The sequence below is a fragment of the Rosa rugosa genome, chromosome 2 (assembly GCF_958449725.1).
Source record: "Rosa rugosa chromosome 2, drRosRugo1.1, whole genome shotgun sequence".
In the NCBI taxonomy this organism is placed as follows: Eukaryota; Viridiplantae; Streptophyta; class Magnoliopsida; order Rosales; family Rosaceae; genus Rosa; species Rosa rugosa.
In genome coordinates, this window is record NC_084821.1 from 17322668 (window position 1) to 17346358 (window position 23691).

The following is a 23691-nucleotide window of genomic DNA, read 5'->3' on the forward strand; positions in this document are numbered from 1 at the left end:
TACAACATGCACTCAGGTAGCTGATACTCTAATTAAACTTCCTCAATATGTTCAATAATGTGGGCCGACCCAAGTCTCCTACAGGCCCAATTTAATTGAACCAAATTCAACCTTACTACTAGTTCCTAGCCCAAGTATTTCGGGACTAACTCAACTTCTAAATATCAGGAATAAAACTCGAAATCAACCGTATGAAAATCCGAAATTACTAAATAGAATTACAGGGGCTCACAGACAATGTCTCACTTAAGTTTGGGGGGAGGAATTTAGATTCTTGTTTTTATATTTATAGCTTCACATGTGGTAGAATATATAGCTTAGTAGAAAATACTGGAAATAAAAAAAAATAATAACATAAAAAAAAAAAAAATAGTTCTACTTCGTTGTTATTTTGTATGTCTTTTGCTTTAGTTTCCTCCAACATGCACCTAGGATGAAAACTTGAATTTAATCCTTGTTAGAGCTGATGAATATGATAAGCATCAATTTAGGTCTCGACATCAATCTTTTGTTAATATTCTCTTATGGTGATCATGCTTGAAACACAACAGCCATTGTTAATATGAAAATTTGTGATCTGGAGAAGCATGTGACGGTTAGTGTAGACTTGTATAACCTATGTGAGTATTGAGCCTATTGCCTATTCTTGAGAGTGCTTTATATAGTTCTGTGATCTTTCTTGTTAGATAGGTTGTACATGATCTCATTATTTTGTCCTAGAACTTGCTTCAATGACTCTCGAGACTTTATATTGATTCACATGATTAAGGCAATTAGGATCATCACCACCATGGCCAAATAGCCTCTATTCCTGATTATATTATCCCTTAGATAGCCCTTTGAGCCAAAATAAGCCTTTTCTTTCATAAAACACATATTCCCAACCCTTCACCCTTAAACACATATCCTACCTATGTTCTGAGAGATTGATGGAGCACTATGAAGATGCATATGAGGAACTTTGGAGTAAAGAATGTGTACTGAAGAAAACAAGTTTGGGGGTTGTGATGTGTACTTGAAGGCAAAGTGGAGTTTGCAGGTCATACTTCTAAATTTCAGTTAAGGAGTTACCATTGTCGAAGTAGTTTTGAATGCAAAGGTGTGTCTGAATAGTGATAAAAAAAAAATAAAAAAAAAATAAAAAAAAAAAGTTGGACACACCTTGGCCTTTTGAATAGCACCGAAGTTAAGAAGGGAAGTCTGCCTTGGTTATTGTTTCGAAGGAAATTGCTATTGTCTAAAGCATGAACTTGTAGTAGCAGCTTGGATATGGGATGTTTTAATGCAAAACAGAGCTAAAGAGAAGAAGAAGAAGAAAAACAAATTTGACATTACAATAGAAGAGCTCTGAAAGGAAGTTTTCCAAGCTTGGCAAGTGAAAGCAAGAATGAGAAGCTACATTGGGAAAGTGACAGAAAAGAAAAAAAAATGAGGCTGTGTGTTAAAATAGAGGAAGTTGACGTGGTACCAAGAAGTAAGATTTGAAACTTGGAGTTTATGGTGCTGATTGTCTTCATTGTTCAATGGGAAAATTTCATGAATAGTACCTGAAGTATGGCCCACTATTAATTTCAGTACACCAAGTTCCAAAATATAAACTTTGGTACACGAGGTTTCAAAACTGACCCCGTATACATACACGACGTCAATGACGCCGTTAGTTTGGTGCCAGCTGTCGTATTTCAAGGGGTAAAACGGTCTCTTCACATTTTTTTTACTCTGAGCACCTAGCTATCTCTCTTCTTTTGTTCTGGGCACCCAACTCTCTCTCTCTCTCTCTCTCTCTCTCTCACAAAGGGAAAGTTAGGCCTTTGTATGGTGTCACAGCTGAAGGAGATGAGTTTAGAGATGGCGATCTGGTTGCCATCTATTTTGAACCAAATCCAGAGATACAAATAATAAAGCTTCTATTCTACAATATTCAAGCCATCATCAAATTCTCAATCTTTCTCCACAGTTCCCATACAAAAGCCAAAAGTTTGAGCAAAACCCAGTTACCCACCTCTGACCTAACCTGATAGGATTTTTCGACTCATGCCACCATTTTCGGCTATATGTTGTTCTGAAAGCTCAACGGCCCCGAAATGTCATGCAAATCTTCTTCCAGCTGCCAATACCACATGCACAGAAAGAACCCAAATCGATTTCAAATGCAAGTCAAAGCAACCTTCTGACCAAATCACATATTTAAACCCTCTCCACTCTTCACTCCCAACTAAAAGCCTTGCTGGGTTTCCTTCCTTCCCTCTCTCGAGCTCCCCTCCTTCTCTCGCTTTCGGACTCTCCCGACCCGACCCGCCATGGCCATGGTTGTGGCCTCCTCCTCCCCGGACAGAATCGAAGTCACGCCGCAGCAGCAGCAGCAGCACCCCGTCATCGAGCCCTCGCCGTCCAGAGTCTCCACCGACTCCGACGCCACATCGTCCTCACCGCTCGTCTCCTGCTCCGCTGACGCACCAGATCGCACTGATCCTTCATTTGCTTCTCCCAACGCCGATCAGGTCCTCCCAGTCTTCTTCTTCTTCTTAATTCACAGTGTTCTTGTTTTGGAAACTTTGTGTTTGGAAATTTATGCTTTCCAATCCAATTGGATTTTTCACACTCTCGGGGCCATCGACGAAGTGGTAGAGGATGGGGCTGTTGATGTGGTCCGGAAGAGAAGAGAGAGGAAACACGTTGACAAATGAAAAACTAATTTTGCCCTTCATTATGTGTGTAATGGCATGTGGACTGACGGAGTCATTGACGTCGTGTACGTATATTGGGTCGGGCTTAATATTTGATGTACCAAAGTTTATGTTTTGGAAATTTGTGTACTGAAATTCGTAGTGGCCCTTACTTCGGGTACTATTCATGATTTTTTCCCTTGTTCAATGGTGTGAAAAAAAAAAATTACAGAAAATTCAGAAGACTAAAGTATTGAGAATCACAAACGTTAGAGCTATGTCTTGAAGTTTTCATGAAGACTTTTGGAGTATAAGGAGGTTAGATTGAAGCCAAGGTCCAACACAATGAAATTAGGCCTTCCATGTTCGTTATTTGAGAAGTGAAAGTGTGACACCTATGAGAATTCAGCAATCTTGAGCATCGACTTATTTTTGCTCTATTGATTTCTTAGAACCTTTGAATTCCTTTATCTTTCAATTCTTTTAGCCAAAACCCTTAGCCCCATTACAACCGGAACAAAGACCTTTATGATCATAGGAAAAGTGTGAGGCAATTTGTGGAGATGAGTCAAAGAGGTGAGCCTATGGGGCAATTCTATAATTCAGGTGAAAGATATTCTTGCATGAGATCATTCTTTATTTTTATTTTCCAGAAAAAGCCTTTCCATCTTAATATTTATGTGAGCTATTTTGCTTTTATATCCTTCGTCTCACATAAACATGAGTGAGTAGAATTACCCAGAAAATCTGAGCGCTTTATTCTGAGTGAAATTCTTGGTGAGATTTGGAGTTGAAGCTGATTTTCATGTGTCTATTTGGGTTGTGGAAATTTGTATTGATTTATGGCTGTCTACACAAGCATGGTTGTTATCGGAATTTATTAGCACTCGATTGAAAGTTTTATGGACCTGTTTTGATAATTGTTGTTATTTGGATGCTATAATTTTGAGATTGATTCTCTGAGGTGATTGGAAGGTTTAGGAACTTTTCTTTATTCTTGTGTGTTTGTTCTAATAAGTTATTATTTTCTATTCTTGTTTTGCTTGAGGACTAGCAAAGACTAAGTTTGGGGGTATTTGATGTGCTCATATTTTCCTATTTTGTTATGCCTCTTAATCTTGATATTTATGTTTAGTTCTCCTTGTTTATGGTTCATTTACTTAGTTTAGTGTGTTTATAGGTATGAAGAGCAAGGATGAGAAAAAGAAGGAAAACGAGAGGAAAAGGATAGAAGGTGCTTTGCAATCCTAAAAACTGAAGCAGCTTCTGCAGAATGGCTAACTTTGAGGATTAAACTGTACTGATCCAGAGACAACCAGAAGACAAGCCTTATATTCACGGAAATCCCTGAATGTCTAGTTTCTGGAGAATTTTACGGTTCGTGATTTCGATATTCCTAGAGAGAGATATGGCCGTTTAAGTACAGGCAGTTCAGTCAATACGCGAATCTGTGATGTGTTTCCAAGGGCTCGAGTTTTCAAGGCCTGAATGACTTAGCAAAATTCTGGAAAAATTAACATAGCATTATGGACCGTTTGAGAGCCCAAACATATGTTTCCTTGGAATTTTAGGGTGCCACATCACCTTTCTTTTGTGCTAAGTTATTAAGGAGTTCCAGAGGCCTAAAGCAAGAAGGAAAAGTTGCACCTTATAAAAGGAGAATGTGTCAAGATAGAGAGGGACCATTCAATATCAGATTTTCATCAAAGAAAGCTGCTGCCATCACGTGTTCACCTTCCATCTCCATTCAACAAGTTCTTTTATGTTTTTAAGATTTTCTATTATGTTTTCTTTGAACATGAGTAGCTAAACCTCTTTCCTAGGGCTAGGATGAGGCCCTAGCATGATTGTTCACATGTTTTGATATTCAATTGATGGATTATTAGTTTCTTTTCAGATGAATTCTTAATCTCTGCTTGAATTGTTGCATATGTTAAAGTTCTATTGATTCGCGACCTTTAGGGCTTTGCATCTAGTTATCAAAAGATGAATTTGAGGCATAGCTGCAATATAATTCATATTAGCTTCATGTGATTAAGAATTGTAAATTACATTATTACTTGAGAAAGAATAATGATTTGCTTGATTTCCTTGTTTTCTAAAACGTAATGAATCCTGCATGTTAAATTTATACCTGAGAAGGATAAACTGCATAGTTAGGATATACGACCTTTACCCGAGAGGGAGAGAATCATGCACTTAAGGAAAACTATGGTCTAGAGTACCTGAGAAGGACTTAGATACGGGAATTATCATCTGGAGAAACGAAAGAATCCATTGGTTGGTTCAAAACGTAGATAAGATTGCTTGTGGTTGATTCCGACACCCTAGGCTCATCATCATCATATTCTTACTTTTTATAAACTCTTTTCAATTTATTTAGATTCACTTTTTAAGTTTTTATTTTCAAGTTATTTTCCCATTATCATAAACTCTTTCAAAACCGTGAAAATCATAAGTCTTAGTTTGAGTCATTGTGTGTGTTTTAGTCGATTTGTGCTTATTGTTTTGTGTGTTTTTCGTTTAATTAACGTAGGTTTTCATATTGTGAATTGACTTAATATCCCCGTGGGAACGATAACCCCTTTTCTTCCATTACTATACTACATCCACCCTGTATACTTGCAGGAAATCCATCACCTGGATCTGGATCCAGATCAACCCAATGGCAACCAAGTTCTTCGAAGCTCAATTTGGTGAGTTGGAACAAGAACGGAGAAAAGGATATAGAGGGTTGTGGGAGAGGAGGAGGGTTGAAGAAAATGAGGCTTTTTCGATTCGAAATTAGATTTTCTTAAAAGAATCCCGTAGCATCATAGCCTTCTTAAGTTCTTACGCGACGACATGTATGTTGCAGTGGCAAACTTTTCATACCTTGCGACAGCTGATCTTTGCCGAAGTCAAGTTCTAATCTTTAGCTACCCCCATGCGACGGCATATCTACTCGGTCGTAAGACGTGCGACGGTGTAGCTTTGCCGAAGCGAAATGCCAGTCTTTGGCGACGGCAAAGTGTGCCGACGCAAACTTCCGAAGCCAATGTAATTCTTTTTTGTAGTGTAGGCTATTCAATTTGAAAAAACCACCGAACTCTGCAATTACTCGGAATTAACTTTCATTTCTGGCTTCATATATTGATGAGGGCTAAATACTGTTTAGTACCCTGTGGTTTGAGTCCAACATCGATTCAGTCCCTCGACTTTCAATTTCATCAAAAACACCCCTACATTATCAAAATCTCATCTAATAGGTCCTTCCGTCAACAATCCGTCAATTAAATCAGTTAACTCGCTGACGAGGCATGCCATGTCAGATCATGTGGGCCTCACCTGTCAGGCGAAATTCCAAAATTGCCCCTGCCTCTCTCCCAGCTCTAGAAGAACTCGACTTTTGGCTCGAAACTCTGCATCTTCTCTCTGTCTCTCCGATCCCCACAACCCTAATTCCACCTCCCCCTCACCTTCCTTTCTTCCAAAACCAACCCTTTGAATCAAATCCACCACCACCCCATGTACATAGCTTGATTACCCTCCTTATTTTCCCAAACCCCAGAGTCCAGAATCGAAAGGGTGGTTCAAATTCTAGACCATGTATTGGGAACGCAGAGGTGGGTCGTCGAAAAATGAGCTCGTCGGTGAGCTACTGGACTGCAGGCGCATCAACGATGCTGGACAAGCACCTAGAGAAGTCATCCCCATCCACATCCAGAGCTTTGGCCAATAGTAAAGACAAAGAGAGGCTCTCTGTGCCCTCCACTTCCGCCAGAAAGTCTCAGCTCGATCACTGTGCCGCCACCGCTTCCACCGCCTCGCTCGCTAAGAACAAATGCTCCGATGGTGGGTCTCATTTTCGATGGTTTTATGTTTTGAATTGTTGGGTTTGTGAAATTTGGCTTGGTTATTGTGGGTAGAGTGGATTTGGAGGGTTGTTGTGGGTAGAGCGGATTTGGAGGATTTTAGTGTAATAGGTTTTGTTTCTTAGTAGCTGTAATGTGCTTTAGGACTCGGGGTTACACGATTCGATTTTCGCTCTTGTGTGGTGTATGATGGTTAAGCAAGTATGGTGTGTGTTTGATAAAATGTGCTTAAACTGTGTAGAGAGATGTTAGTTTTAGTTGATTTAGTAAGGCTGAGATATGGGAAAAGTTGAAAGCACATACAGAGAGAAGATGCCGAGTTCTTCTGGAGCTGGGAGAAGGCAGGGGCAATTTTAGAATTTTGCCTGACAGGTGGGGCCCACATGATCTGACATGGCATGCCTCGTCAGCGAGTTAACGGCTTTAATTGACGAATTGTTGTCGGAAGGACCTGTTAGATGAGATTTTGATAATGTAGGGATGTTTTTGATGAAATTGAAAGTCGAGGGACTGAATCGATGTTGGACTCAAACCACATGGTACTAAACAGTATTTAACACTTCATAGTCTCCCCTCTCCACCCTCCACAAGGAAAGCTTTAGGTATATTATATTCCTGAAAATTGAAGTTGACAGACATCTGACATCTCTATGGGGGAGATTGTTAAATAAGATTAGCAGGTGCAGCTACAAGATCAATCTCATTAGTTTCATTCTTACGATTATTGCATCAACGCTAGAACATACCAGACAAACTTGATTGAGAATTACCACATCTTGAAAGCAACTCCTAATTAATTCGCTTAATTTGTCACCACTAACAAGTTTAACGGCTGAGAAAGGTGCATTTCGGTACTTGAAAAGTAAAACCCTAGTAGCCTCACTCAGTGTTTAGATATCTCCTATCTTGTTTATATATTTTTTGTTATTTAACTTTTATTTTTGAGAAGGCGGATTGAATGAAGTTCGATCTAGACACTATTAACATACTAGTTATTAGTTGATCATATATAGTAGAACGTACTAACGTATAACTGTTACGTGATTCATACATATGGTATAAGGCGTTAGAGAACGTGCAATATATACATCAACAACCCATCATGTAAATATCAGGGAATTCGAGAGTGCCATATATTGATTGTAGTTATCGGTGGATCTAAAGGTGCAAGTGAACCTAATCAAGCCCACTTTAGTAAATTTGTATAAAGTGTCTAATGAATAGTATCAGTGAAACTAATTAGAACAAACGCAACTGAATAATCTAACATGTCAACTTCGCTCCAAAAAAAAATATAATTCCTTACAACCTTTACAATGAGAATTGAAATTTGGTGAAATTTCAAAGTACGGCTTGTTGCACCAACAGTGCTGACAGGGACAAGCCATGGTCCTGATAACGCTTCACATAATTATGTCCTTGACAGCATGGAAATAGTTGAGTATCCATTTTTGCGGATTTTCCCTTTTCTCATGATTTGTAAGGAAAGGCTGGGTGGTCAATAGAATGATTGTCTTCGACACCACTCCAAATTTGTTCAAACAACTGCATCCTTCCTGATTAATAAAATAGCTAGCTTATTGAACATATTGCTCTATCTTCTTAGCTGCTATGTTTCTCCTCTATAAGCTACTTCAAACTTGTATCTAATCGACTAAACTCTTTCCTCACCTCTATATAAACATATATAAGCCAAATCCTCCATTTCAACACACACTTAATTGGAGCAGCATCACAGCTCACTTCTCTGCAAGAAGAACGAAAAAATAGAGAAGTAAAATGGGTGTTGCTCTTCTTTCACTTGTTAGGCACTTTGTTCTCTTTTTCATCACATTGGGTCTCATTCCTCATCAGCAAACTCTTGCAAGCATAACAAGGCACTACAAATTTGATGTATGTGTATTGCACGTCACAAACTTGCATTCATATATGCTTTATCTATGTTAAACAGTTAATTTGCTTCAAGAGACAGTCTTAATTACCTAGCTATGTGTAGCAAAATTGGCTATTAAAATCATCATCAGATGGAGCCAATTCTTGTTATGAATGTGAAATTTACTTTTCATATGCACTTTTTTTCCCTTAGTTCATTAGTCTTCTTTCTTAACATTGTGAAATGACTTTATAGATCCAACTGCAAAATGTGACAAGGCTGTGCCACACCAAGAGCATTGTAACCGTAAACGGACAATTTCCTGGGCCTCGAATTGTTGCTAGGGAGGGTGATCACCTCCTCATTAAAGTGGTTAACCATGTTCAAAGCAATATCTCCATCCATTGGTAATGAATGACAATCTATATTATTATTTAAAAAAATTCTTATGTCAAGTTTCATAACCACACCCTCCATATACCTTATCTAAGAATATATGTATAGTGTTTTTCGTTAAATTATACAAGTCATGCTATATATGCATTTAACAGAGCGAATGTGTTAGATCTATAAAAGAAATATACATAATCTACATTCATAATGAATACATGTAAACAGATATTTCTGTGCAAAATAGAACTAGGATAGATACAGCATCAGCAATCCCAGTTTTCCAGAAATATTGAAAATGGAAAATCTCATACTTACTTGAAGAACTTGATTCATTCATTTTGATCTTCTCCTGATTACACCTTTATAATTCTCTTATAAGTGGATGGGACTGTTTATGAATGAGAATAAGGGACGTGTATCAGCAGGGACCAAAACCTGATTATATAGAGTTTAACCATGCATGGCAGTTTCTTCCATCAAGAAACTGTCATGCCATTTCAACTGCAATTTCAAACTTGTCCTAATCAGATTTATCCTAATAACTATACTCATTTGAATTTGAAATCAAAACAGATTAATGAGGTGGACTAACATGATTTAATTAAGTCTGCAACCTCAATTTGATAATTGAATTCCATACCAGTAACATATATATGTCTATGTCCAGCTTAATACAATGTCTTGTTCTTAAGACATCTAACAATCTCCTACTGAACTAGACATTGTTTAAGACTTAGATATACATATATGACATAGCATCCTAGAGTGTGCACTTGAATCCAATTCACATCACAAATCTGTTCTCAAAATTCTGTCAGTTATACTTAAACTGTAATGAACCTAAGAATGTCTTGGTGAGTTAGTAAATCACCAGCTTTCCAAAGCCACACTGCAGCAAGTAAAAACCACATGAATTACCTCAAAGTACAGTAGTGAATATATGCTTAAACTTGAGCAATCATCTGCAGTTAAGCATATATATATATAGTCCTACCAAAATTTCAATATACATTGAAGACTGAATTAATTTCATACTAAAACATTTGTCTGCAAATATGCCATTACATTAACAGCATCTATAATTGTACAACTTTATTTTGCAGCAAATAATACATTAAATACATTAATGTAAATGAACTACAATGTTTTACTCACTCTCAATGAATAAAACCAGAACACATGGTATCAAGTACAATGTGATCAGTTCACATCAGCATCCAAACTTCCCAAAACTCCCATAGTTTTGATGTGCTCAATGAAAACAGACACAGGTAATGCCTTTGTCAAAGGATCTGCTAGTTGATCCTTTGTTCCAATTTTGACCACTTCTATTTCATCATCTCTCACACTTTCTCTAACAGCAAAATACTTCACATCTATGTGCTTAGATCCAGACGACCTTTTATTGTTCTTTGAGAAGAACACTGCAGATGCATTGTCACAATAGATGATCATAGGTCTCTCAATAGACTCCACTAGTTTCAATTGAGATACAAAATTCCTTAACCACAGTGCATGACCAGTTGCTTCAAAAATAGCTATATATTCTGCTTGGAATGTTGAAGTTGCTGTCAAACTTTGCTTGGCAGTTTTCCATGAAATTGCACCTCCAGCCAAAACAAAAACATAGCCTGAAGTGGATTTTAATTCATCCATATCAGACTTGTATGAAGCATCTGTATATGCTTTTATCTCAAAATCTTCATCTTCAATTTTCTTGTAAACTAGCATATGATCTCTGGTTTTCTTCAAATACCTTAAAACCTTCTTACCTGCAACCCAATGCTCATATCCTGGATTTGCTTGGTACCTTGACAGCATGTTTATGGCAAAAGATATGTCAGGTCTTGTACATACTTGAGCATACATTAAACTTCCAACTAGGCTTGCATATGGTACATTTTCCATACTCCTTTTCTGCAGAATATTGCTTGGACATTGCCCTTTGTGCAATCTGTCTCCTTTAGATATAGGTGCTTCTCCTTGCCTGCAATCCTGCATCCCAAATCTTTGGAGCACTTTATCTATGTAGTTCTTTTGGGACAGTCCCAATGCACCTTGCTTTCTGTCCCTTGTAATTTCAATTCCAAGTACATAATGTGTCTCCCCCATGTCTTTCATATCAAACTGCTTTGAAAGAAAAGCTTTTGTCTCTTTTAACAAACACACATTGCTACTGGCTAGCAGAATATCATCCACATACAATATCAGAAAGACAAAATTGCTCCCACTGGTCTTCATGTAAACACATTCATCAAGCTTGTTTTCCAGGAAACCAAAATTAGCAATTACCTTGTCAAATTTCAGATACCACTGCCTTGAGGCTTGCTTGAGTCCATAGATTGACTTTTTGAGCTTGCAAATTTTGTTTTCATCTTCCACAAAACCTTCTGGCTGCAACATATAGATTTCCTCACTCAAATCTCCATTCAAGAATGTTGTCTTTACATCCATTTGGTGCAGCTCCAAGTTGAAATGTGCTACCAAGGCCATAAGCACTCTGAATGCATCTTTTGTGGAAACTGGTGAGAAGGTTTCATTGTAGTCAACTCCCTCTTTCTGATTGTAACCTTTAGCAACCAGTCTAGCCTTGAACCTTTCAACTTTCCCATCTGCATCTCTTTTGGTCTTGAAAACCCATTTGCAGCCTATAGGTTTACATGTATCAAATTTATCCACCAAAGACCATACTTCATTCTTTGACATGCTTTGCAATTCATCCTCCATGGCTTCTCTCCATTTGACACTGTTTACAGACTGCATTGCCTGCTTAACTGATGTGGGATCATCTTCTGCTCCTATGTCAGGTTCTGCATCTATTTGATAAACATGATAGTCATCAGGGATTGCTGACCTTCTTTCTCTCCCTGATCTTCTCAGAACTACTGGTTCTACAATTTCAGGTTCTGCATTTACTTGAGCAACTTCTGCATTTTCACCTTGGACTTCTCCCACAATGTTGACTTGATCATTTTGTATTTGTTGCAATGGAAGTAATTCCGTTTGAAGAGTATTATTGCTTTCAACATCATCACAGTAAGTAGGATATATGAACCAATCTTCAAATCTGCCATGCACTGAACTTGTTGTATCCATGTCATCATCCACACTTTCTTGTTGATCAATCAACTCATCAAAGAAAATAGCTCTGTGACATTCAAAAATCCTAGTCCCTCTTCTTGGACAATAAAATCTGTAGCCTTTGGATTTGTCACAGTAACAAATAAAATAAGAACTCAAGGTTTGAGAATCAAGTTTCCCATCTTCAACACTATGCACTCTTGCCTCTGCCTTACATCCCCACACATGGAAATGATTTAAGCTTGGTTTGTAGCCACACCACAACTCAAAAGGTGTTTTAGAAACTGCTTTACTTGGAGTTCTGTTACAAATGTAGTTAGCAGTCTTCAATGCTTCTCCCCACACAAATTTTGGCAAACCTGATCTCAAAATCATACTCCTAACCATGTTGATCAAGGTCCTGTTTCTTCTTTCTGAAACCCCATTTTGTTGTGGAGTGTATGGAGTGGTGTATTGTGCAACGATGCCACATTCTTGCAAATACAATGCAAATGGACCTTTGTGCTGGCCTTTTTCTGAATATTTTCCAAAATACTCACCTCCTCTATCAGATCTAACAACCTTTATAAGTCTTCCAGTTTGTCTTTCAACTTCAGTTTTAAAGATTTTGAAGGTATCCAAGGCTTGTGATTTTTCAGAAATAAATATAGCAATATCTTGAAAAATCATCAATGAAGGTAATGAAATAACAATTCCCACATATGGTATTTACTGGAAAAGGGCCACAAACATCAGTATGCACTAAGTCAAGCAAATTTTCACATCTTTTTGAACATGTCCTTCTAGAGTTAGTCATTTTTCCCTTCAAACAATCAATGCAGGTTTCAAAATCTTCAAAGTTCAAAGGTGGTAAAATTCCTTGTTTAATCAGATTCTTCATTCTTTCCTTAGAAATATGGCCAAGTCTTTTATGCCATAAATAAGATGAAGAATTATGATCAAATTTTCTTTTGACAACAGGACTTTTGTTCAACATGAAAATTTCCTGATTTTGATTTGAAACAGATGCATTAACACAATCCACAAACCAATAACCATCTATGATTTTAGCTTGGCCAAAACATACTGAATCATGATATAATAGCATAACTTTATTGTCACTAGAGAACTTGAAACCATTGTTTGACACAAACTGAGAACCAGAAATAAGATTCCTACTTATACTAGGGATACAATAAACATTGTTCAATTCTAGTACATAATTGTTCCTAAACACAAGCTTGACAATTCCTACAGCTTTTACAGCTACTTTTTGGCCACTTGCAGTGCACACCTTTGTCTCATTCCTGTTTGGGATTGTTATTCTTGATAATCCCTGCAATGAATTGACAATATGTATAGGTGAGCCAGTGTCAAACCACCATGAATTGTCATGCAGAAAATCATTTGTTTCTGTTGAGAGAAAATTGCACACAGTGAGCGAAAATGTCACCCAACATAATTTCACTCGTATTCATTTAGTGAATAGAGTTTTTATTATTTCGGGTTCGACCCATTCAAGACAGAATGTGTCTCTTAATTATAATCCCTTGTTACAGGGAAATACCCTTTGATTCCATTTATGAAGAAACCAATTGATGGGATGTGTGTTTGTTTGTTTTTGCGGCTGCACCCGGACATTTGAATGGGTTGCCTACGTACCCTTGGAGAGGGATCAAGCCACTCGTAGTTCAAGAGTTCCAATGAGTGAATGACTCATTGGAGGGCTTTGATTTTGGAATTAGAGTAGTGTTTGGGACGAATTTGGTTTAAGTGGACCAGGGATTCGATTTTGTGTTTAGGACGCGGTTGTATCTAGATTAGTTTGTTTCTAGATTGCCTACATACCCTTTGCGGGATCAAACCACATGTAGTTCCGGCATTTGAGATTTAAATGGGTAGATGACCCATTTATTTTGGATTTGTGTTTGGGAAAGTGTTTAAAGCCCTTGAATTTGGTTTGGACTTTATTTGTGTGATTTGGGCATGAATTTGATTTTTCTGGTGTTGGGAGAATTTGACTGGTGTTAATGATTCATTTGGGACTGGTTGAATTTGACTGGTGGAGTCAGGGATTCTGTTTGGAGTTGCGGTTGCATCTAGTGGGTCGCTAGACTGCCTACATACCCTTTGAAGGGATCAAACCACTGTAGTTCGTTATTTGAGATTTTCGGTTTTGTACCAACACGTATGTATTTTGAACCCGTCGAGAAAGCACATTTTGGTGAGCACTAATTTTAATTGGGCACCCGAATGTGTCGAGCTTCATAATGGGCCCTGGAATTTGAAATGGGCTTTGTGTCGCCTTTTGTTTACTCGTCGATGAATAATTCAGCCGGGCCCGAATTTCTTGAAGTGGGCCTTGTAGAGCTTCCAAACTTGTAAACAAATGATTCGGTAGAGCCCAAAAACTTGCCGATGCATACACTGATTTGGACACCCATTAATACAGCCCCATTAAGCCCAGCTCACGTCTTCAAGGTTCTGACACGTCTTCAAGGTTCTGATCCCAAAAAAAGACGTCATCTCCATTTGATAAGCTTCAGATCCTCTGGGGGACCTCTTTGGCGTAATCATAAGATAGAGATCAATTTCAAGATGAGGATTAACTATTTTAAATCGATCTGGAGAGGGAGTCAAATCGCTGAAGTCCATATAAATGGGTTGGCTACTGGGCTCCAGTCTTTAGATTCTCCATTCTCTCTACCTGCGCACCAAATCGGGTACCAATTTACTTTCTTCTTTTTTTTTTTTACCCCATAGTTCGAAGTATTCATGCTAATCAATGTTTCTTGTTTCTTCTCAACAGCAGCCTCGATTTCTTTCTCTGTTCGCAGTGTCAGAGCTCTTGGTGTCGAGCCCAGAATGGGTGAGGCATTTAACCATACTCTGATTCATGCTTTAATTAAATGAACCACCGACTCATGATTTGATGACAGCACACTATATTTTGAAAATCATGCTTTGAGACTTTGCTTCCATGTGTACCGGTCAATTTTCCACCGTCAAGCAAAGGAAAGAACTTTATCACTATGGCATGGCTGCTAGTTAATCACTATTTTTGTCTTCTTGCTTGTCAAATCATGGCACCGCCTTATGCTTAAGGTGGAAAGCTTAATTAAACTTGTGTTGTCTCAAGCTTGCAGTACATTTAACAAATCATTATTTATGTTGCTTTGACTTGCAGCAAATGTGTTCAATTATATTTGACTTTGACAAACATATGTGTGAAGCTATCTGCATATTTTAGACATATCTCCACCGCCAAGCCTCGTGGCTCCTTGAGAAGTGACCTCTGCTTCTTTAATTAGATGCAATTGCCGCATGCTTCTTGATCTTTTATTTTTGGCTTGTTCTCAAAGAGACTTGCAGCCTAGCTGCCTCAATTATGCATATTCTGAAGCTTCTGCTCTGCTGCAAATAAGTGGAATTAAGCTTCCATTTTTCTTTTTGCGTAGCCGTGACCATGAAACCAAAAGCAAGGACTTCATTTTCCTTTCTTGCTGATCATGAGATTGCTTTTCCATCTTGCAGACACAATTTTGAAGAAAAGCATTGCAGGCGGTGTTCAAACCATTGCAGCAAACATAATTTTGAAGGAAGACGTTGCAGCTTGACCACATCTTTTCTAGGAGTTAATAAACATTGCTGCCACTATCTTGTGCCAAGTAACAGGAACCAGACGACTCCCATCTCTCTTGTATTTTGTGGCTGCAGTTTAGTGATCGAGGGTGAGCCGAACCGAGCGCTTTGCAGGCTTGTGGCTGGAGGTAGGCACCCTTTTATAGAGAGATGGCCACTTCACTTTCAAGGCAGCATTTTGATGATGACTTTGATGCAGGTGGATAACTTGGGGCTGAAACTCTGCACGGGGATCATCTTGGAGCAGCTTCCCTACTGTTGTGAACTCAGGAACTTTGCAGAACCGTACTCGGTGTGAACTGGTAACCCCCAGGCGTTCACTTGACATACTCATTTTTGCCACCCATATGCAGGACACACCGCGATACAGGCATCAAAAACAAATATGGTGAACCCCTTTGAACTTGAAGCTTGCTTCCGCCACCTATACGCAGGATGCACCGCAGTATAGGCATCGAAAGCAAGTGCAACATGGAGTGACACCACGGCTATGAATGAGGGCTTGATGTCGACTTTGTGTCTTGCCCGGAAGCCGTTGGTGAGATTTGTGAGGATGACAGCAACGAGGGACTTTTGGAGAGAGGATAGACCATCAACTTCTTGTTTGGAGTGCTCATAGTCTTACACGATCACCTATTTAGCTTTCTGTAATCATATAATGTAGAACAAAGAGAACACTTGAGTGAAAATGATAATTGACAGCATATAGAAGAAATTATACCCACTGCTCTATGTTTGTAGCTTCTCGTGGTCTCTTCTTAGCTTCGAATTATTCTTCTCTTCTTCCCTTCCTCTTCTTTCTCTGCTCCTGCGTTTTCTCTCTTTTGTATTTCTCTCCTCCCTCTAGCCCCTTCTGCCTCGTCGTGGTCTGTTTAATTTATACATCAAAGTCGATGTTGATCGGATAAGGTTTGAACTCATATTTGAATTTGAGTGTTTGTAAACCATGTTGATCCGTTAATCTCCAAAGCATGTGTATATATTGACCAGTCAATTTCAATTTGAATTTCAAATGGTAATCTGCATGCATGTTTCACGTTTCCATCCTATCATTATCTTTCAAGATTGATAATTGAAGTTTGGTTGGATAACAAAATTTTGAATTGTATGATAGCTGATCACCCTTTTTCTTTTGCCGCTTCATTTGCTTTGTCAGCGTGAAGTCTTCATATGATAGGGAGTCTACTCACCAAGTACTCCTAAGCCAAGTAAGCTGGGCTTTAAAACTGGACCGATATAATTGATAATAATATATTTTTTTTTTTTGGTTTCAACAGTTTCTAGATTAAAAACTGGTTTTGACAGAAAATTACCTTTCTTAGTTAGCCAAGCCTTGAAACCCTCACAATCTTTCTTAAAATGCTCTGGTTTCTTGCAAAAGAAACATTTCATCACTATAGCAGGCTTAGAAGACTTACCCTTATTGTTGTCAGTCTTAACTGTAAGTTTTGAGGTGCTGCCTTTGTTGCAATTGTTTCCAAACCTTTTCTTGTGCTGCATTTTGGTGACTAAGTTCACTGAAATCTCTTTTCCTTTCTTCTTGACTTCATCTTCAACCTCAACACAGAGTGAGATCAATTCATTCACAGTCCACTGCTCTTTCTGGGTCTTGTAGAGTGATTTCAGATTATCATACTCATCTGGCAGTTTGTTTAGCAGCATGTACACCAGGAATGAATCTTCCACAGCCATATTCAGTCCCCTTAGTTTTCCAGCAACATTAGAACCTCTCATGATGAATTCTCTAACACTGCCTTTCCCATTGAACTCCATTCTCATGAGTGATTTCATGAGATTATTTATCTCAGCCTTATCTGAGATTTTAAACTTCTCAGCAATGGAGTTGAAGAACTCCTTGGCATACTCAGAATCTGGAATGCCTCCTCTCACATTATCAGGTACTTTTCTTGATCATGATCAAAGCCATTTTGTTGTGTTTGTGCCATTTTTCAAACTTCTCTTTGGCCTCCCTGCTTGCAGTTGGTGTCAATTCCTCAGGTGGATCCTCCTTGAGCACATGATCATAGTCAAGTATTCCCAAGTTGAGCTCAATGTCCGATCTCCATTTTCTGAAGTTAGAGCCATTCAGAAGCTCAATTTGGCTGATACTCATAGGGAAATGCATGGCTGCATATCAATAAAATTTAGTAAACATTCTAGTTTGCCAAACACCAGAATATTTTCGAGTCCCAAAATGAAATGAAAGTTCATGTTTTGAAAATTCATCCATGCCAAATCATATAAACAGAAAAATGAAACTCAATCACTTTCAAGATTCTGACAACCTTTGTGGTGTACTCATCTCTAATGATATCTAAATGTTCACAGTTCTGCATATGCACAATCATAAACCAAATGCTTGATGCATGTTTCTTTGGAAATTAACATCAATTTGATTTTAAGTTTTATGATGTGATCTTGTATGAAGTAGACAGAATAGGTAGATAGTTTCTTGTATACTAGGCTACTTTGATAGCATGAAGTAAATGAAACTTATTCTGTCAGGTTTATTCATGTCTTTATGATCTTCCCAATTTTGGAGATTTTTCCATTGAGGAGGATTAGACCTGTCTCAAAGGGATCTGTCTGAGATTTTCCTCCTCACCCGGATCCATCTCAAGGGGATATTACCTCTCCAAGATTTGTCTAGAGGATATTTTACCTCACCTGAATCTTCCTCAATGAGATTTCTTCTCACTTGGATTTAGCTCAAAGAGATTTCCAACGGTATCAAAATCACAGAACATGTGATATACATACTTGTAACAACTAGTTGAAGCAATTATTTTAATGTAAATTGATGAATTCATACTAATAATCTGTATCATAACATTCAGATTTATATATATATGTATGCATTCAAATTTAAACGATATATATTGAAACTATATGCGGATTATTGTGTGATCCCAGAATTCAAATTGAAAAACACACAGAACATGTAATTCACATGAATATAGACATGCTTTGATACCAATTGTTAGATCTATAAAAGAAATATACATAATCTACATTCATAATGAATACATGTAAACAGATATTTCTGTGCAAAATAGAACTAGGATAGATACAGCATCAGCAATCCCAGTTTTCCAGAAATATTGAAAATGGAAAATCTCATACTTACTTGAAGAACTTGATTCATTCATTTTGATCTTCTCCTGATTACACCTTTATAATTCTCTTATAAGTGGATGGGACTGTTTATGAATGAGAATAAGGGACGTGTATCAGCAGGGACCAAAACCTGATTATATAGAGTTTAACCATGCATGGCAGTTTCTTCCATCAAGAAACTGTCATGCCATTTCAACTGCAATTTCAAACTTGTCCTAATCAGATTTATCCTAATAACTATACTCATTTGAATTTGAAATCAAAACAGATTAATGAGGTGGACTAACATGATTTAATTAAGTCTGCAACCTCAATTTGATAATTGAATTCCATACCAGTAACATATATATGTCTATGTCCAGCTTAATACAATGTCTTGTTCTTAAGACATCTAACAGAATGTTGACTAACTGGTCAATATATTCAATCGACAGGCATGGGATTCGACAGCTTCAAACCGGGTGGGCCGATGGTCCGGCATACATTACTCAATGCCCGATACAAAGATACATTATCACATCAATTGATAAAGTATAGTGAGTCCAATTCTACAAAGATACATTATCACATCAATTGATGAACGATTAATTTTTTTTTTTAACTGGGAACAAATTTATTGAACAAAGAAAAAGATTACAAAAACTAGACTCCAAGGAGAAAGCAAAAACAGTATATAGAATTGACAAAAGATTAACAAAATTTCCATAAAAAAAAATACTCAAATATAATGGTATGTGATCTTAAAGAGAAATGTTGATCATTTTGTATATATGAGTCTTTATGCAGATACATTCAAGCTTAAGGTTCAAGCTGGGAAGACATACCTTCTGCGCTTGATCAATGCAGCACTGAACGACGAACTTTTCTTCAGCATTGCAAATCATACCCTCAAAGTAGTCGAAACAGACGCTGTTTATGTACGTTAAGCCCTTCGACACCAACACTATTCTCATTGCCCCGGGACAAACCACAAACGTTCTTCTCAAAACCAAGCCTAACTTCCCAAATGCCACATTTCTCATGACCGCAAGGCCATACGTGACTGGTCTAGGCACCTTTGACAACTCCACTGTTGCTGCCATTCTAGAGTACGAAACGACTACACTTCACTCAATCCTCCCATTGAACAAACTTCTGCTCCACAAACCAATTCTCCCAGCTCTAAACGACACATCGTTTGCAACAAAGTTCGCTAGCAAACTCCGCAGCTTAAACACTCCAGAGTTCCCAGCGAACGTCCCGCAGAAAGTTAACAAGCGTTTGTTCTTCACAATAGGACTTGGAACCAACCCATGTAGCCAGCATCAGCACAACAACCAAACCTGCCAAGGACCCAATGGAACCATGTTTGCTGCTTCAATCAACAACGTTTCTTTTACTATGCCAAACACTGCCTTACTCCAATCCCACTTTTCTGGCCAATCAAAGGGAGTTTATTCCCCTGACTTTCCGATCAGCCCTTCAATTCCATTTAATTACACAGGGGCCCAGCTAAACAATACTAATGTGAGCAATGGTACAAAACTTATGGTGCTTCCGTTTAACACTAGTGTGGAGTTGGTGCTGCAAGACACTAGTATTCTTGGTGCTGAAAGCCATCCTCTTCATCTTCATGGATTTAACTTCTTTGTTGTTGGTCAAGGGTTTGGCAACTTTGACCAGAATTATGACCCTAGGAAGTTCAATCTGGTTGACCCCGTTGAAAGAAACACGGTGGGTGTGCCCTCTGGTGGGTGGGTTGCCATTCGGTTTCTAGCAGATAACCCAGGTACAAACATTATAAACCGATAGAGAAGTTCCTTTAATTCATTATGTATTTATATATGAAGCTATCTAGGCCATGATCAGCATTAATTTCTTGGTTTGTGTCAAAATTAAGAAGTTGGGGATAATCAGGCGGGTTTGTTTAAATAACTGAAGAGATCTTTATAACCAGCTAGAGGTCCTCTGATATATTAGGTGGATCCAGTGTGACTTAGCTTTATAAGAGATGTAATCAGTAATAGCCTAGATCATATATTATCCACCAGGTATATATATAAGCTAGCAAAGAACTATAATAAGATCACGCGCGCATATTAACCATTTTTATTGGAAATATAGTAAATTTATTAAAATAGTCAAGCATAAACTCTTTGAATCATATTGTTCATATGTCGTTACTTGTGAGTCAAGGAACCCATTTTTATTTATGTTGATTTTCATGAGTATGAAATTAAAGGATGGTGTGTGAATATATAGGTGTCTGGTTCATGCATTGCCACTTGGAAATCCACACTAGCTGGGGCTTGAAGATGGCTTGGGTAGTCTTAGATGGAGAGCTTCCCAATCAAAAGTTGCTTCCTCCACCACTGGATCTTCCTAAATGCTGATGATAGAAGTTTAGCTACTCATTCTATATATAATCTCTGTACCCGATCAAAACATGTCCCCAAGAATTTTGTAACCCATTGATTTATTCTTTGGCACTATTGATATACTTCAATTTTCTTTCATTTTGTCTATGCAACCGATTTGAGGCAACGCTATCTATCTGTAACATTCATATTTCTTTTTTTGAATAGGGGCTGGTGCGATTGCCCTCAAGCCTTAATTAATGAAACTGTCGAATACAAGGGGGAGGACATTGAGCCTAAACCTCTAATTACAATGAGCATCTGGAGTATGTCCCAAAATGGTATCAAGAATCTCTACAAAATACATGTATTCTAACAAGCACTAACTAACAAAGAGTGCTCTACTGTCTACTCTATTTGCTTTGACATAGCAGTGACATAACGGAAAGATAACTCGATATGTAATTCGATTACAATGTAACATAATTACAAATTGCATAGCTTTCCTACTATGTTGTTGTCAGAGGATACCGACGACACTTAGTTTCATCCTGCCACTAGGAGGCTGTGACCATTTGACCAAACAAGGAACTCACCACCTACCTAGAGCAGACACATTACTGCTACTAGGAGGTTGCAACCGTTTTCCAATGCAAGGAACTCGCCCCTTACCTAGAGCAGACAAGGCACACAGGTGCATAGACCTTCACAAAGCCCACTGTGTCCTACTGAGACATGGCAGAGACTTATTTGCAACAAAACAATAATGGTAAAAAAACAACTAAACAATAAAGAACTAGCAACAAAAAACCAGCAAGACCCTAAAGCAAATGCCTGACCCAACCACCACTCCTCCCAAGACCCAGCGTTGCAAACCAAACTCGCTGCCAACGCACTCCACTGTCACCACGCCTCCGCCTTGCATAGCCGCGCCGCATCCCTACGTCGCTGCACCACCTGGTCAAGTCGTAGACTGCCCCAAAATCTGGTTGACGTCCGAGAGCGTATCCCAAGAAGAAACAGACCCTCTCCGGGCTCATCTATACCATGAGATTGAAATACCAGACACTATCTAGATTTCGGTTGCATCGGTGACACTAGAACCCATCGCCAACAAGTCACACTCTGACGCCTCTCCTCGCCCACGATCTGAGAAGAACATATCAAAATAGATCTATCCATTCCAAGATCAAACAACCATTCTCCATCCTGGACCACTCCTCTGCCAGAGAACCAAGCCGCTATCCCAAACCACTATTCTCTCTCGGACCAGAACGCAGCAGCGGGAGCGACGGCAGTGTTCGACCTGGAGAGATCAAACGCACTATCCTTTGTTCTTTTTTCTCTCCTCTTGTGAGGCGCGTTCTTCTTTGGAAAATTTAAGAAAAAAAACCGTAACATTCATATTTCTTGATGTAAAAGGCCTGGAAAATAATGTGACCATCGCAGTTCCTTTTCATATCTTACTAGCAAAGTAATTTCTTTGTCGGTAAGTGTTCTTGACCTAGCTAGCCTCTTTTTTACTCCTAGTCATACACGTATTTTCTTTAACCAAACCAAACGCCATTTTTGTTAAAGGGTAAAACAATATTTAAAAATTTTCCAAATATTATGGGCATGTACGTATAAAGTGAATAAAGACGTGTGAATAAAATTTCTGAAGTTTAATTACTAAGATATTTCCTAATAACAATGGCCAAATCTTCACATTTAGTCATTTTAATTTGGATAAACTTTAATAATTAGCGGGTATTACAGAAATTTTATCTTTTGCTGTCTTACTCTATAAGACTATACCTTTACTATTTTGCCCTTAATGCTTTAAACATTTTACTTCCTCCGGTATTTCAAAGAAGGGACAATTTTGGGCATTCTTAATAAAATTACCAAAAAGACCAATGTTTCTGTTATACACTCTCAGCAGCCTCAATAAAGAAGTAAAGTGAGAAACTAAACCCCTATCGCCTACAAAAATGTCCAAATTCATGAAGCTTTTTCTGGAATGGGCAAATGACTCTACCATTCCCTGGCTCAAAGAAACCTCCTACACTGAGCTCTGTTTCGGATTGTTCATCATGATTGCCATACCCTGTGGCATGTTCGTTTTTCTTTAATTTTCGTTCGTATTTTGGTTGGTGTTGGTGGATTTAGCAATGGTCGTATGAGATTTGCGAATTGAAATGTAGGTATATCAACGGATTTATCAAGTCTGTGCTACAATAAATCTATAAGAAGTCGCACAAGGAAGAGACTATTTCCAGGTGAGGATTCGACCAAATCCCTAGCTCTGAGCCTTTGAGTAGTAATTCCTTTGCCGATTGATCTGCATATCGAACAATCATGATATTAAGCTGATAATTTTATTACTTCAAATTTTCAAATGTTTATTAGATTTTCATGAAATTAGTCATGGCTTTTATGGATTTTAGTTTGGGATTTCTGAATTACTACACTATTCTTAGGGATTGATTATAAAATAGCCCCCGAACTATGAGGCTATTTTTATTTTCATACTCAACTATCAAACTTTTGCATTTACGTACCTTAAGTTTTTCTTTCGTTAACATTTTGATACTGTGACCACTAACACCGTTAAAATTCAAAGGCATTTCAGTTGCTTCATTGAATTTATGATTTTTGACATTTACTTTAACAATTTTTTTTTTTTTGAACAAACACTAAAATTATAATACACTATATTATGTGAACATATATTATTATGGATGAAAAATGACTCCAACAATTGGTGT

At 38.1% G+C, this 23691-nt stretch overlaps 2 protein-coding genes across 3 annotated transcripts; both read left to right on the forward strand.

The window, feature by feature from the left end:
* The first annotated feature begins 8299 nt into the window (after positions 1-8299).
* On the forward strand, positions 8300-20977 carry LOC133727825 (laccase-17-like). Its single transcript, XM_062155225.1, has 5 exons — positions 8300-8413; positions 8649-8800; positions 19040-19127; positions 19734-20373; positions 20847-20977. Exons 1-5 carry the CDS (start codon positions 8300-8302, stop codon positions 20975-20977), a joined length of 1125 nt encoding a protein of 374 aa, XP_062011209.1.
* LOC133727826 (uncharacterized) lies at positions 14396-16522 on the forward strand. 2 transcript variants are annotated; one of them, XM_062155227.1, is made up of 4 exons: positions 14396-14569; positions 14656-14715; positions 15381-15616; positions 15688-16520. In XM_062155227.1, the coding sequence occupies exons 1-4, from the start codon at positions 14445-14447 to the stop codon at positions 15693-15695; spliced, it is 429 nt and encodes a 142-aa protein (XP_062011211.1). In that variant the 5' UTR covers positions 14396-14444; the 3' UTR covers positions 15696-16520. The 2 variants fall into 2 exon arrangements, with proteins under 2 accessions (XP_062011211.1, XP_062011210.1); XM_062155226.1 differs by having other exon boundaries at positions 15381-16522.
* Positions 20978-23691: the final 2714 nt, after the last annotated feature.

What these genes read in the sequence shown, in the direction of transcription:
- LOC133727826 (XM_062155226.1), top strand. Translation starts at nt 14,445, where the DNA reads ATGAGGATTAACTATTTTAAATCGATCTGGAGAGGGAGTCAAATCGCT. An exon ending in CTACCTGCGCACCAAATCGG is followed by an intron (nt 14,570 to 14,655) that starts GTACCAATTTAC and finishes TCTTCTCAACAG; the next exon opens with CAGCCTCGATTTCTTTCTCT. An exon ending in TGGTGTCGAGCCCAGAATGG is followed by an intron (nt 14,716 to 15,380) that starts GTGAGGCATTTA and finishes TCCATCTTGCAG; the next exon opens with ACACAATTTTGAAGAAAAGC.
- LOC133727825 (XM_062155225.1), top strand. Translation starts at nt 8,300, where the DNA reads ATGGGTGTTGCTCTTCTTTCACTTGTTAGGCACTTTGTTCTCTTTTTC. An exon ending in AGCAATATCTCCATCCATTG is followed by an intron (nt 8,801 to 19,039) that starts GTAATGAATGAC and finishes TTCAATCGACAG; the next exon opens with GCATGGGATTCGACAGCTTC. An exon ending in AAAGATACATTATCACATCA is followed by an intron (nt 19,128 to 19,733) that starts ATTGATAAAGTA and finishes CTCCCATTGAAC; the next exon opens with AAACTTCTGCTCCACAAACC.